The sequence below is a fragment of the Gossypium hirsutum genome, chromosome D02, assembly GCF_007990345.1.
Source record: "Gossypium hirsutum isolate 1008001.06 chromosome D02, Gossypium_hirsutum_v2.1, whole genome shotgun sequence".
NCBI lineage: Eukaryota > Viridiplantae > Streptophyta > Magnoliopsida > Malvales > Malvaceae > Gossypium > Gossypium hirsutum.
The window spans coordinates 555,569-571,955 of record NC_053438.1 but is presented as its reverse complement, the minus strand read 5'-3'; the positions used below and the strand labels follow the sequence as shown (position 1 = coordinate 571,955).

The following is a 16,387-nucleotide window of genomic DNA, read 5'->3' as shown; positions in this document are numbered from 1 at the left end:
GTAACTCATTTACTTTGAAATATTGAAAGTTTGAGCTCAGTTGATGTCAAAGTCGAAAGTTAGTATGTCAGGTATATGACTTATGTATTGCATGACTTCATTTACGATAGTGGAATTTATAGCTCGTTCAAAGAGTAAATAACATCATTTCATTGACATTACATGGATTATGAAAAATGAACGCGATCACAAGCTATTTGTCAAGATAAATTATTGCTATTACTATTTGTTAGTAATAATCATTTTCATCATAGAAAGATGCAATTATGACTATGAGACAAAATAGGATCATATTGGACGAACGGATTTAATCGATCGAAATAGATTAAGGATATCCTATGAGGGTAATATAATTATGACAATGTCATTGGGCAATGCATAAAATTAAGTTGCTTTCGTATATAATGGGGAGTTTAGTGATGGTACTTATAGTGGATTGGCTCCATGACTATAATTAAAAAAATAAAAAAATAAAAAATAAATAGAACGATGGAAGAGACAGGTTAATAGTGGAGTGATCAATTTGATCAATTTTTTTAACAGTGACTAAATAAACAAAAAAAAAATTGGGATAACCAAAATAGAAATAACGCCTATTTAGAGTGACTAGCAAAGTAATTTACCTTAAAAACTAATGAATCAAATTATCCACTTATTTAATATATTTTTCGAGTAACATTTCAACTATATTTCTTTATTTATTATAAGTTAAAGGAAAGATAATATCCTATCTATTATATTATATTTTGATTATATTCTCGCTCTCTTTTTTCATGTTCATTCATCCCAATTTTGATTTATTTATTAAAAAAATACATTTTTTTATCAAATGGTAAAAAAAAGAAGCAAATAGTAACATACCCGATAATATGCTAAATAATATTACATTATGGTAATTCTTATTACCAGTAATCTTATATTTCGTAAACTGAACCACCATTTTTCTAACATTATGGAGATATATTTCTTCAAACTTTAGTTGTTTCAATCTAATTCCTTTCATATTAATTTAAAGGATAAAATATATTCCAAGTTCTTATACTTTTGTACATTTGAAATTTAGGGTCTGTTTGATTGCCAATAAAATATTTTCCGTAAAATGATTTCGGGAAAATGTTTTACTTTTCTGTAAAATGATTTACTCGAAAATATTTTCTGGTGTTTGATTGAATCTGTGTAAAATATTTTTGGCTGTTTGGCAGATTTCCTGGAAATATTTTTCGAAAAAATTGTTTTTACATAAATTGATATGTATTAATAAATTTTTATATTTTAAATTATTTTTACATATATTGCAATGATTTATTTATAATAATACTCAATTATTAAGCTACAATATTAATCGTTATAAATTGAAAAAAATTAATATCAAATAAATTATTTGTAATTGTGTTAAAAAAACAAGTATTGAATAATTAAAAAAACAAGTTACTGGAAAATCGATAAACAGAAGCAATTTTCTACTGGAAATGAAGGAAGGAATGAAGGAGGCGATAGAGAGGAGAGCACGGAAAATGTCTTACTGACATTGAAAAGGTAAGACATTTTCCCTAAAATGTAACCCATTTTCCCTTGTTTTGGAGTTCATTTTCCAAATGGAAAATGTTTTCCGCCAATCAAATGCTGGAAAAGTTGGAAATGATTTTCCGGAAAATCAATTCCTTCAATCAAACAGACCCTTAGTCTTTTTATTTTTATTTCAAGGAATATGGTCCCCTACCATTCAAATTTAACAATGCAAGTCCAATTGTTAACACTGTTAAATTCAAGTTCATTTTAACATTGTTGATGGCTCGATGCTAAGATCAAATAAGGTGGAGATGACGGTTGTATCGTGCAATTCACCTTGCTTAGGCAAGGTGCAAAAGCCATCCTAAAGGGTGTTTAGGTTATAGCTGTGGTTGAGTCAAATATTGAGAATGAAGAAGAAGGTGAGAGAGAGAGGTCCCCTTTTTAGGTGGAGCTAAGGGTTTATATACCCTAAGCTATGATCCTAAGGTGGCAGTGAGATATTCTTTCAATTACATTAGATGAATATGGTAGTTGAAATCGAGAATGGTGGTTAATGTCCGCTAGTGTTCACGTCTGTTTATGTGACTTGTAAAGATGAGGAGTGCCTCTAAGAACTAGATGTATAACAAACGTCTTTTTTTTGTTAAATGGTTACGAAGCTGAGTATTTTTTTTATTTGAAAGTATCACACTAATAAATTTTACCGAAAAGTTTTAACGGTCTTAACATTTTAACATAAATTTTAAAATGTGAAAAGTAAAAATACTAAATTTCTAAAAATAAAATTTCAATTTTTTTTTGTTTAAATAAAAGCAATACAGGCTGTTACATAGCAATTAGTCTAGTAGTAGATAAACCATTAAGGTCTTCATGCAATGCATTCAAAGCAAAATCAGGGGGTTGAAACTAATAATGAACGTCAATGCCCATTCTTTCTGCAACTTTTCCTAAGCAATCAACCAACCTATTGCATTCTCGATGCACATGTTTTAAGTTGGTATCCTAATCACAACTCAACAAATCTCGAATCGTATTAACAACATATGATTCTGCGTAATGTATCGTCAGGTTCCCCTTAATATAGTGTAGCTTTTCCAAACAATCTATTTCTAGCAAAACATCTCGGCATCCAAACTTCCAAGCTTAGTCAAGACCATCCAGAATGCCCTAGAGTTCTACCTCATACTCATTGCACATCTCGATGTTTCTTGCTAATCTCAAAAATCACAAATCAGTTGCATCTCGGATCACACCACCTGCTGTACCTATTCAAATTCAATTTAATAAAAACTTGAAGTAGAATTTAACCTAATTTAAACTTTTGTCCTTAATAGCCGGATCTATCCATGTGGATAAAAGAAATTAGCATCGTTGAAAGGAGATAAGCTATGAGAACCTCAAATTTTTCTTTATTCACGTGAAGGGTTTATTAACAGCTTCATTGTCAACCATGCTGATCTATTTTTTTTAGAAAGATAATAAATTTGAGTGGATTTAATTGTGTAATGTATAATAATAAACTTAGCCTCTAATGTTTATATTTTTTTTAATTTGGTCCTTTTTTTATAGTTAAATTTAGTCATTAACCTTTCAAAAATAGTCAAATCGTTGTTCTCTAATTGTTGACATGAAATTATTTGTCTTACATTCTACATAAAAAATAATTTAAAATTTATAAAAAAACATATAAAATAAAAAAATTCAAAAAAATATAAAGTTCATAAAAAATTTAAAAATAGCGTAAAGTACATGCGGATCATTATGTGCACTGCCATGTTTAAAAGTTTGACATTTGAGTCAGTATTTTCATTGAAAAATTAATTCAATTCTTTTTGAAATATTGATGGTCAAATTCGACTCTTTTTAAAATATTGAAGGTCAAATTTAACTAAAAATGTCTAAATTGATAAAAAAATACAAACGTTAGTGGTTAAATTTATTATTATGGCGTTCGAATAATGACAAAATTTATGTAATTAAGGACGATTTGTTAAAGTCAAATTGTGAAACCAAACAACACCAAATTGAATTTGTCTTTGGAGAATTAGAGGATTCTTTGATTTCCCTCAAAGTATTCTTAAACTCTTTCGAAAAGAATAAAATTAATTGTATATATTTTTTTATAATTTTTATAAAAAATCAGTTAGGGATGGTATTAAAAAATTAAAATTAATCCTTTAGTCGATCGAGCTATAGCTCGATTGGCATGAGATGCAGCAGGACGTGGATTCAAATGTGCTGAAGCGTATTATCCTCCTATTTATGGGTTGGGGAGGGACTATAGGTAGTTCTAGTCATTGTGTCAAAAAGAGCAGATACGATTTGAACCTATAACGAATTTGTTCCAAAAAAATCAATCCTTTATCATTTCACTCGTGATTGAATTAAATTATCGATGTTATATTAATCAATTCATTTTATTATTAAAATCGTTAATTTAATTCTTAAATGACATGCTAAATTTTATCTGTCATAATTTAAAATGAAAATTTTAAAGAGAATCATAATGTTTCTGCAGAACTTTTAAAAGTTAAAATTAAAAATAAAGTAAAATTAAAAAAAATACGTGAAAAGTAAAAATTTTATAAAAATTCCGAAAACATAAAAACTAATATTTTTATGGTATTCATTTTCTTTTAAAGTTTTTATTTTTAATTATACCACACAATATTTGATATCTTACTTAACAATTTTAATAGTTTTAGTAATAATTTTTTTATTAATAAAATTAAAATATTTCAAAATTTAAACCCCAATTAACTATGAATCTTATAGAATTTCAATGATGGAGAATAAGTATTAACAAAGTGAGGCAAATTTTTAGCCCATTTTACACATGTATAGGCACTAGCTATTCTTTATGGGCTAGGTATAGTGTTGGGATTGATTACATTAATAGTTTTGGACTTATTAGTTAGAGGTATTCATAAACCGTATCGGGTCAGGTTGGATTAGACTTATAAATAATATTAACACATTTTATATTTTTTCAACGTAGCCCAGAATATGAATCTAAAATTTTTATCTAAATCTATTAATATTTGTAAATAATTAATCAAAGCTGATTTATGATATGCCCATGTTATTTTTTAGTTTAATATTTAATATTTTATACTTTTTTATTTACTAAATTTTTATATATAATCATGTTAACGTTTGTTAATATTTACATTATAATATTATTATATTTTTATGTGTTATAACATATATAATATAAAATATTACAAACTTAAAAAACGTGTCGGACTAAACTTGGGCCTTAAATGTTCAAACTCTAGCATGTTCTATATTTTAAATAGGCTTGATTTTTTTTTGCACGAGCTAATTTTTCAAGCCTAATATTTTAACTCAAACCCTCCCAAATTTTGAATGAGCCTTCAAGCATGGACGAATAGCCCGTTCATGAACAAGTCTACAATTATGTAACATTAAAATAATTAATATGATATGGGCATGTATAATAATAATTACTAAAATATTAGATTATATTGTTAATAAATTATTGGTTCAATGATAAAATTAAATTTTTTTTTTACATTAATCTCATTATAGGTTGTTATCATATCTATTTTTTTTGATATAATGCCTAGAACTACCCATAGCCCTTCCCCACCCCTTAAATAGGAGAATAATAAGTTTCAACATACTCGAATCCATGTCTTGTTGCATCGGCAACAATGTCAATACCAATTGAACTAAGACTCAATCAGTATAAAATTAAAGTTTTAAAAACTTTGTAATCGTAGGTTTGGGTCTTATCATATATGAATATTTAAATCTTTGTCGAAATACGAGAGAATTTAAATAAAATTATAAAAATAAAAAATAATTAAAAAGTTATATTTTGGCTGTAAAGAGGCTAAAAATGTTTGTTTATGAGTAAGTTTCCTCTTTTGTCCCCCCTTAAAATCAGTTGTTTCTAAAAAGGGAAAATAGAAAATGGAAAAATCCAAACGGCGCCGTTTAAGCTACCGAACAATATATCCGGCCATTTCTCTTCTGTCAAATTTTGTTTTTAATCCTATATTTTGAGTTAAATTATGGATTTAGTACATATATTTTAATTGAATCAATTTTAGTTTAGTTGGTCAAATTTAATCCTTATATTTTTCACAATTTAAATTTTAGTCCTGAATTAAATAATAGTAGTCTAATCCATTTAGTTAAATTGTGATATTAGTCTTGTACCATGCATAAAACTATAGATTTAGTCATTGTTCTCCAATTGGATCGTTTTTAGTCTCTATACTTTTCAAATTTCAAAATTTTAATCTAAACACAAATAACAACTATTGAATCTATAAACTTTTTTTTTTGTGAGTAATATATGACATTACAATATGATAATATGATTACCGCATCGTATTTAGAAGGGAAAATTATCAAATTTATACATGAACTTTAGTCCAATGTGCAATTTGATATATGAACTTTGATTTGATACAATTATACACATGAAACTTGAATTGTGATTCATATGTGTATATGGAACTTTGATTTTGATTCAATTATCTACATTTAAATAAATGAATACATACATTTATTTTTATATTAGATTAATATAATTGTTTGTGTATCAATGACATTACACATATGATAATATGTGTGCATTAAACGAATGAATTTAACAATTATCGATTGGTGAAGTTTATAATTTTAAAATTTCCAAAGTACAAGAACTAAATCCACAACTTTCGCAAAATATAGTGACTAATGAAAGAATTTTACCAATACTATAACAATGCAGGGACTAATAGAGAAATTTAACCAGTTTTATTTCCTCAATTTATATCTTACTCTAATTTAGTAACAGCGTCGTATCTGTTTTTTTTTTGCTTCCTTTCTTTGCCGTCATGGCGGCTCTCTCCACTGTTCCACACCTACAGATCCACTGCTCAAAGACCGAGTCAGACTCAGTTCATAAACCCATTACTTTCCCTTCAAAAACAATAAGACCCATCATCCATGTCCCGAGAAAACTGGTCTTTTCCCCAAAGAGTGTCGACGATAAGATCTCAAACAGCAATTTCCTTGCCAATGGACCCGTTCCTTCAACTCCAACTCGTTCAAAGTACGTATTTTAATCTAACCTCTTTGTTTTACGTTTTACGTTTTACGTTTTGGGTTTTTGTTTTTGTTTCAGTTTACTTACTATAATTGCTGCTTTGCTGTTGGTTATGGTGAATTAAAGGGTGAGGCGGCATACGATTTCGGTGTTTGTTGGGGATGAAAGTGGGATGATTAATAGGATTGCTGGAGTTTTTGCTAGACGAGGGTATAATATTGAGTCACTTGCGGTTGGTTTAAATAAAGATAAGGCACTTTTTACCATTGTTGTGTCTGGTACTGATAGAGTGCTTCAGCAAGTTGTGGAGCAGTTACAAAAGCTTGTGAACGTTTGGAAGGTATGATCTTATCCTGAAAATTCTTCATTATATTGTAGTGATGTTTATTAGGCATGATGAAATTGAATGATAGGGGTGGAAGTAGTTTCCTTTCCTGCCATTGTTAACGTGCATAAGGGTCGGATTTGAATTATAAATTTTTGAGAGATTAAAATATAATTTTATCAGTTATAAATTTATGATATTATCATTTGAAAAGTGCTAAACATAAACTTTTTAGGGCCAAATGTAAATTTATCATATATAAATTTATAATTTAATAATTCTTAAGGGGCTGAACTAAAAGTTTTCATTTCCGGGGCGAGGCTCCTACCTACCCTTTTTAGATCCGCCTTTGAGAGGTAGACTTCTTTAGGTGAAGTCTGCAAAGTGTGGTTGGTCTGAAGCTGACCCGACCCGACTCTTCAATGGGCTGGTATTGTCTTCGAGACGAGCTGAGATTTTGTTTTTTGACTCTGCAAAGAGTGAGTGCTTAAAGAGGCTTCCTAGGGCATGGGTCCACAGAGTAAGAGTGACTTCAAAATGGATCGTGTGTAGTGTATGGTCACCTATGGAAGAAATGATAGTCATTTGCTTATGGTATGATTTGAATCCCTGACCTATAACATATAGGTCACTAGAGGGGAGGCATGTTATCACTTGATCTAGCTTAATCAAGTAGTAGCATATGTGCCTATAGTGGGTACGTGTTCAAATCCTACCGCGCGTGGATGCTCATGTTTCTTTGGTAGGAGGTTGTGCGTCATGGATGGTCCAATCCAACGAGACATTTCTGTCTTGTAAACTTTGCCTTTGGTTCGGGCTCTCATTAGAGTCGAGAAGCATAATCCCGGCTCGACCAGGGGATCATACTGACACGTTGAGGTCTGCTGACTCCAGGCCAATGACATTTTGTAGACTTTCGTGGAAGAAGTCGATCTCCTCTCAACACACCTTATGAAGTTTTTAAGTATCCCAAGATTGTCCATTATGATATCTTAAAAGGGTTGATGACATTTTTATATATGTCAATTTATTAAATTTACTTACTTTAATATCATGGATAGGTTGAAGATCTCTCAAATGAGCCTCAGGTTGAACGTGAGCTAATGCTAATAAAAGTGAATGCAGACCCAAAGTTCAGAGCTGAGGTAAATCCTGCTTGTGATTTTTAGAATGTTAAGACTTAAGAGTTCCTTCTAGATTTCCCTTTGATTGGCTGACCTTTTCTTGCTTATCAGATCATGTGGTTAGTGGACATCTTCAGGGCAAAGATTGTGGATATCTCAGAACATTCACTAACTATTGAGGTAATGAATGGATTATCTTCTTGTTGCTTCAGAATTTTTGGTGTTAATTGCCTGCAGATGAATTATTGTTCAATAGATTAATAAACTTGAGGAGTAAAAGTACCTCATGCTGATGTATTGGACCAGTTTTTAACAGTAGAAAAGAATGAAATTTTTAACAGAAAGATTAGTTAGCTCTTTAATTTAATGTATAAATACTAATTTGCTCTTAGTACAAAAGCCTCCATGATACTTTTACCAAACTTAAAGCATTTCTTTCAAATTTTGGACTAAGGGATTCAATTATGTTTCTTCAGTGTTGAATCATATGTTACATATCATGTGTTAAACAAAGGTAACAGGAGATCCAGGGAAGATGGTTGCTGTGCAAAGAAATTTAAGCAAGTTTGGGATCAAAGAAATTGCTAGAACAGGAAAGGTAAATGAGCTTGATGAAAATTTCTAGTTGGTTCTTTATTAGTTCAAGGCTAGTAATGCATATGTTTATCCTCAAATCTCCTATTAGATTGCTCTTAGAAGGGAAAAAATGGGTGCATCTGCTCCATTCTGGCGATTTTCAGCAGCTTCATATCCTGATCTTGAAGAAACAGTACCTGATAACGCTCTTGCAGGGGCTAGAAAGCAATCAGTATTTAGCGAGGCCGATGTTTCTGGAGGGGTAAGCCTTTCTGTGCTCCTATATTCTGTCATTGCATAATGCATATACCTTCTGCTCCAAAATCTATAGTTTTATGTGTTTTTGTCTGCTCATGCAGGGAGACGTCTATCCGGTGGAGTCGCCTGATGGCTTTACAATCAATCAAGTTCTTGATGCTCATTGGGGTGTTCTCACTGATGAAGATGTAAGCATGCTTATTGCTGGTTGTTAAGTGTCTCCTCTCTCTTTGTTACATACATATCCACACTAATAGATCAAAAGTTAGTAAAAGTATCATGGAGGCACATGTACTTGGAATCAGATTGCATTTTGTCCCTTTTACTTAAAAAATGAGCAAATTAGTTCCTATATGTTAGATTAAAGAGCAAACTGATCCTTCTGTTAAAAATTGGTTATTGTACGTCGAATTGAGGTACACGTGGCACATCATGTGTAGCCGTCTGATTATTTCGTCAGCCACACCAATTTTTAATGATAGGAAAGGATGAAAATTTTAATTGAAAGGACTAGTTTGCTCTTTGATTTAATGTACAAGAATTAAGTTGCTCAACTTTTTTAGTAAAGGAGATAAAGTGTAATTTGATTCCTAGTACATGGGTCATCATAAGTTCTGTTAGTTGTTAAGCATAAATGAGTAAGCCACAAGCTTCATGACTCGAGAGAATGATGTAGTTTCACTTTGAAATTTCACTTGTTCTTAGAACATGCTTGGTTCTATGTTCCAAGATTAATGTCCCTATTGGTGCTGAGCTACCTTTTTTTCACGAGTCACTGTTTAAAACGTATCTTCATGGTATTTTATTGTAACATTAACATTTTTGCTAATGTTTCTCAGACAAGTGGACATCAATCTCATACTTTATCCATGCTCGTAAATGACTCTCCGGGAGTTCTAAACCTTGTTACAGGTGTTTTTGCTCGAAGAGGCTATAATCTTCAGGTGAGTTTGCTGTCATTATTTCTTATCTCTTTCCTGCTCTGTTTTTTAGGGGGTTTTAATCGGCTAAATCCTTTTTACCATCATCAGAGTTTGGCTGTTGGACATGCTGAAGTTGAGGGGCTTTCCCGTATTACAACTGTTGTCCCTGGTACTGATGAATCAATTAGCAAATTAGTGCAGCAACTCTATAAGCTCGTAGATATGCATGAGGTGAGATTATACCAAAGGGTGCATTTCGAATCATTCACTAGTGAAGCAACTCTAAAACTATTAATTTCTTACTCCCGAATCTGAGTAACATACTTTAACTATTTTGTGTTCAATACCGAGTAACTTCCGTAACCAACTTGCAATGATGTTAGCCTTTGCTCCGTAATTTCTTGAGTGAACTCAACGGCTGACAATTGATTTCACTTCTTAGGTACGGGATCTTACACAGTTGCCATTTGCTGAACGAGAATTAATGTTGATAAAGATTGCTGTGAATGCCGCTGCTCGACGGGATGTCCTTGACATTGCCAACATTTTTAGGGCCAAGGCTGTCGATGTTTCTGACCACACTGTCACCCTCGAGGTAATTATTTGGACACTAGGTGTTGATCTTTTGTATAATATATGGAAAAGCACGCTCGTATCCGATACGTTTAGTCCGAACAACATCAACCCATTGCATTTGTCTACGTTACTCTAGCCCTTCTTCCTCTAAAATATGTCTGATATTCGTATTCCGACACATTCATACATAACATGGAGGTCCAAATATGTAAAAACAAACTTGAGCTTTTCTGTATTTGACACTTTTTTTTCCAAGTCCAAGTATAACAATATGTTTGGATGCATATTCCAGCTTACAGGAGATCTGGACAAGATGGTTGCACTGCAGAGATTGTTGGAGCCCTACGGTATCTGTGAGGTTCGTCGATAACATTTGGCATCCAGTGTAACAATCACATCATCTATCTTCATAGTATAACGACATTCCTTCATTCTTTTTGCATGTATTTAGGTTGCTCGAACTGGACGTCTCGCACTGGTGAGAGAGTCGGGTGTCGACTCCAGATATCTACGTGGTTACTCTCTTCCTCTATAAAATTTTAAAGTATTTTTAAGGTATTGGTGTGATATGTATGACATATTTTGCTCTTTATATACAGTTTGTGTTATGTTTTGAATAATCAGAACTCTAGTGAAATAGACGGTTTTCTTTTATTATCAAAATAATATGAAAAATATATATGAAAATGGCATAAGATCCCGATTAATTACTACTGTAAACTTGGGTGCCGCTACATTATCAGGCGGCACCACCTTAGATTTTCTCCCATTTGCTGCCATCAATCTCGATGAAGTAAAAAAAAACAATTTTTTAACTAGTATTGTTAAGTGGTCAAGCATCACAAAAAAAAAATACAAATATTTTCTTAAATACGAAACAAATACAATACGAATACAGTTTTTTTTTTAATATAGTGGTGCTGTCAGTGTGTTATTTTTTGTATAAAAAAAAGGTGGCAAAGGGCGTGAAAAGAAAAAGCTAAGGGAAAAGAAAGAAAAAAAAGGTGATGTAAGGTGGTGTTGACAACCTGTTCAGTTGAATCGGTTTGAAATGTAAAAAAAATTGATTGTGTGGAATATTGGGTGCAGAGCTAAGCATATTAACCATCATTGATGATCTCGGTTGTTGATAATCAAAACTGGAATCAGGCAGCGGATGTCTTTGGCAAGGATGGGATCGACTCGGTCCACTTTATTGATGCCCTCATCAGTGCATGTGTCTAAATCAACTGCTCACCAAACAAACACGATAACTCGTTTTCCATGTACCAACGTTGGTAGTGGACCGAGGGCAAGAAATCTCCCGTACAAGAGTCCAACTGAGGCCTCCTATCCATCCGGGTGTTTCACATTACAATTCATTGTTGATGTTTTAATGTCCAATTATTTGCATATTTTCCCTTCTTATTAATGTCGTGGACATTGTCGAAGTTGACTGGAACGTCCAAAACATTTTGCTTACACTTGAATTATCGTAGACCGGTCCTCGTTGTACCACTCAACAGTTGAAAAATTCATAACGGGTGCATTAATGCACCACACATATGAATGATGATGGTAAACCAACTGGGGAATTACACTTGTAACGTTTGACATACTATATGACATCTACACGAACTGCATAATTAATAACATGATTATAGTAACATCAGAAATAAATAACTAAAACAATTACTTGACACGAATATAATTTTATTTTGAAAAAAAATATCTCTTCTTCGGCATATGCCTCAATCATTTGTCTGTACACAATGAAGGTTTCACTTCCTGATCCCCAGACAAGTACACCGTCTAAATAACATTTCATAAAAAATAATTCTTATTCGATGTTTTAATTTTTTTTTTACCTATTTACAAGTGGGAAAACATATTGTTTCTGACATCTCGTACAGTGCCCAAGACTGCAGCAATACTAGGCACCAGCTTGTATCTTGTGTATCGTTTTTTGTCGCCCGACAAAACTCATGGTACAACGTTGCTAATAGTGCCAAACCCAAACTGTACAAACGAGCAACTTAAAAATCAACCAATAGATGTAAGTACATCAGGTGGACTTTATTATTACATGCATCCAACATGAGTACCCCCAATCAGCTCCAGTATATACAACCAAACAACGCACATTTTCTCCCACTGTGAGACACTATTGGTAAAGTTTTGAAATTTTGCTCTAGCTAGAAAATTTTCAATCTGGTAAATTTAACAACACCATCACCCAACGATTGTCCAAGCAACTGATAGCAAAACGATGTAGGTTCGATCACTTTACTTGAACCCGTGATCACGACAACATCAACTGGGAGCCCGAATTGCAATGTAATATCTTCTAAAGTGATGGCGCACTCTCCACACGACAAATGAAATGTGTGGGTCTCCGGGCGTCATCTCTCAACCAAGTTGGATGTCAAGTTGGTCTTAAGCTCTAACATCCTAATCAATGTCGTCGTTCCAAATCTTGCGGCATCCAAATAGGGAAAAATACATTCGTTCGACCGCTAGCTTGGACCATGGACACGCGTTCTCAAGACACAGTACTCACCCTGTCCATAACAAATTACCATATTAGTTAAATGTGCTAATTAAAAAATAAAGACGTGTAAATTTGTAAAATACCTGTGAATAGCAAGTAACAATTTGTTTTTATTGGGACATTAATCATTATGACAATGAGATCAGTTACTCTACTCAATGAACTCATTTATATCTGAACAAGCAAAATTGAATAAACATATCATTTTAGAACATAAACCCTTCCACATAATAATATTTACCACCACCTATTTTTGTAAACAATTTTATTTATATTTTATTTAAATATAATATACAAATTATTATTACAAACAACGAAAACATCCATTAAAACTAAATAATTTCTTCCTAAAATTTCAGCCCAAACAATTTTTTCCTCCCAAAACCCAACACAAAACAACTAACTATAAAAAAAAAAAATCACTTTGCTTCACTCAAATCCCATGTTATGTGTACGTAGATAATGGGTAAGGTAACTTAAGCATCACCGCTTAAAAAATTATTTTAACTGTATGATTGACTAATGATAGAAAATAATTTAGAGTGGTGGCGACACTCATATTTACTATAAAAAAACATTCTATTTTTATAAATAATTTAGATCCAATACCATTTTTATAATTAATTTTTTTATATTATTTGTATGAAAAACCCCAAATAAACTCTTGTTTAAACGCACATGTTCAACGCATATCCGAACATATAAAACACAACCACATGTACAAACGAACATGTTCAACACATATCCGAACATAAATACAAAATACATTGAAATAAAACACAAGCACATGTACGAATTATACCGGTGTTATTTTCCGTATAAGTGCATCAATCACGGGAGACCACGACTAACTGTTTCCCGACATTGCGACCGATGAAGAGGCCAATGAGAGCTGTTGGAGCACTCTCAATACCTTCGGCTACGTCTTCAATGTACTTTATCTTCCCTTCTTTGATGCTAGGTATGACCATTTCTAGATACTTGGGATACAAGTGATAGAAATCACTGACGATAAATCCTTGCATCCGGACCCGTTTCGGAATGATGTACATCAAGTTGTGCGTTGCTTCGGGTTTGTCATTGTTGTACTGTGAGATCATTCCGCATACAGCGATACGACCATGGACTCTCATGTTGAGCAGCACTGCATCGAGCATCTTTCCCCCGACGTTTTCAAAGTAAATATCGATGCCTTCTGGAAAGTACCTGGCAAAACATAGTAAAACATATCACATCCGATCAAGGTTGGATAACAGATCATGTGATTCAGACTGTCGAACCAATCTGAGTTCTATTAACTACTGACCTTTTTAAAGCAGCATCCAAGTCCGGCTCTTCCTTGTAGTTGAACGCCTCATCGAACCCAAACTTATTCTTCAGCAGATCAATCTTTGATACGGAAATCATCGAAAATGTTTAGATAAAAAGGGGAAGAAACAAGAAATGGAGGAATAAATGACAAAACCGAGAACTTACTTTCTCTTTGCTTCCGGCACTTCCGACAACATAGCAGCCTAACAATTTCGCAAATTGCCCGACAAGCTGACCAACTGCTCCGGATGCAGCCGATACATAGACATATTCCCCTTTCTTCGGGGTGCAGATTTCATAAAAACCAGCATAAGCAGTCATACCAGCCATACCTATAATGATGAAATCAAAGAACAATCAAACGAGCACAAGTATGTTCTTATTAAGTTACCAAGATTAACCTATTACTAACCATGAAACATAACCCAGATCATATAAGTGGCAAGAATCTAAACCATGCGACTCGACTTTGTGTCGTACATACATATATCTGACACTCAGCAATCGAGCCCAAGTATCAACTTACCAAGAAGTCCAGTATAGTAGGTGAGAGGCACATCTGTGTGTTGAATTTTGAACAAAAGACCAGGCACCGTTAAGAGAGAATACTCTTCCCAACCGGTCATCCCCCACACGAGATCGCCGTTTTTGTATTCCGGATGAGTCGAATCCACGACTTTGGCCACTCCGTAACCGGATATAGCCTGCGTAATGTAAATAGTTAAAAGGGTAAATTAAGGCATTGTTTGATAAAATGTTGATCTTTTATTACTTGAAATTGATTATGAGAGTAGGTGTCCACGGATCAAGATCTGATGTTAACCAAGGCTTTATCATTATGTTACAAGTTCGGTTGACAAATTGCAACATTTGTACTGTTTGGCGTTAGGGGCCAACAGGATTAAATCAAATTTTATCATTTGTTAGCCTTTTTGGCTGTCAAAGTGTAATTTTATCGTTGGATACACGTATTTGACACTGGATCAACTCAATCCTAAACAGCCAGAACTCACCATTGGGAACTATAAACCTTGATTTGAGCTAAAATTCTAATTAAACCCTCCAAAATTTTTTCTTTTTGAAATTCTCATTAAATTCCCCCACCAAGCTTCTTATAAACCGTACCAGCAAAGTCATCAAACAAAACCTATTTACTAAAAAAAAACCAGATCAAAATTGAAAATCCTCGAAAAACATGGGAAAAAAAGGGAAATTTTTTCAGTTCAGATTCATGAAACTCACCGATCCGGGCTCAAAAGACGGCACATACGAATCTTCGAGCTTCTTCATACGATTCCTCATGTAAGGATCGCAAGATAAGTAGAGATTTTTCACTAAAATTGAATCTTTAGTCCCTTCTGGAACTTTCAATTGAATGCTTTTTTCTTTAATTTCCATATCTGATTCTTTGGGCAAACCGGCATTCACATAGTTCTTGAGAACCACTTGCTTGTTCTTCACTAACGCTTCATCAGCCATTTTTGTTGCTTGAAACTAAATTAAAAAAAATACAAAAAATTGAAGGTTTTAAGAAAAAAAGAGTGAGACTTTAATGGCAAAAGTTAAAAAGATGGAAATCATCGGGTGATTATTTCAAAGAAAATAATTGATAAAAAAAAGGAAGGTACAGTTGGGAAGATATTATTTTAGAGGGAAACCTTTTGGGAAGATATTTTGTCGGAGGGAATCTATTACCTGTTGATGTTCGGGTCATTTATCCAGATTTAAAGGCGGTTTGACATTTTAGAGGGTTTAAAAAAATTTAGGTTTGAAATATAAATTTAAACAAAAAAAATAAATTCGTTTAAAATATAAGTTGAGTTCGAGCTTAAATATTTAAGGCGCAAATTTAACTCGACTCAATCATTTTTAAGTTTATAATTTTTTATATTATGTTATTTTTATAATTTATGTAATTCAGAACATATTTAAAAAATAAATTTATACTAAATATATAATACTACTCTAATAAAAACATTAAAGTAATATTAAGATGATTATAAAAAAATTCAATAAATAAAAAATATATAAACTTATTAAATAATTTTTTTAAAACAATATAGGTGAGCCTAAAATGGATTTGCATAATTTTTTACAAATATAGATAAATTTGGGCAAAATTTTAAGCCCATATTTCAAATCAGGTCGAGTTTGGACAAACATAAATGTGAATAGAAGCCAACCTAA

General features: G+C 32.5%; 2 protein-coding genes across 2 annotated transcripts; one reads left to right on the top strand and one right to left on the bottom strand.

Moving 5' to 3' along the window:
* The first annotated feature begins 6,307 nt into the window (after window positions 1-6,307).
* On the top strand, window positions 6,308-11,022 carry LOC107903474 (acetolactate synthase small subunit 2, chloroplastic). The gene is made up of 12 exons (XM_016829535.2): window positions 6,308-6,583; window positions 6,704-6,917; window positions 7,964-8,047; window positions 8,138-8,206; window positions 8,541-8,624; window positions 8,712-8,864; window positions 8,962-9,048; window positions 9,700-9,804; window positions 9,892-10,014; window positions 10,226-10,378; window positions 10,652-10,717; window positions 10,811-11,022. Exons 1-12 carry the CDS (start codon window positions 6,366-6,368, stop codon window positions 10,892-10,894), a joined length of 1,440 nt encoding a protein of 479 aa, XP_016685024.1. The 5' UTR covers window positions 6,308-6,365; the 3' UTR covers window positions 10,895-11,022.
* Window positions 11,023-12,049: 1,027 nt separating this feature from the next.
* Window positions 12,050-15,911, bottom strand: LOC107903483 (2-alkenal reductase (NADP(+)-dependent)). Its single transcript, XM_016829547.2, has 6 exons — window positions 15,443-15,911; window positions 14,727-14,904; window positions 14,366-14,532; window positions 14,196-14,278; window positions 13,692-14,095; window positions 12,050-12,899 (listed from the first exon to the last, which is right to left on the bottom strand). The coding sequence occupies exons 1-5, from the start codon at window positions 15,677-15,679 to the stop codon at window positions 13,717-13,719; spliced, it is 1,044 nt and encodes a 347-aa protein (XP_016685036.2). The 5' UTR covers window positions 15,680-15,911; the 3' UTR covers window positions 12,050-12,899; window positions 13,692-13,716.
* Between the last annotated feature and the right edge of the window lie 476 nt (window positions 15,912-16,387).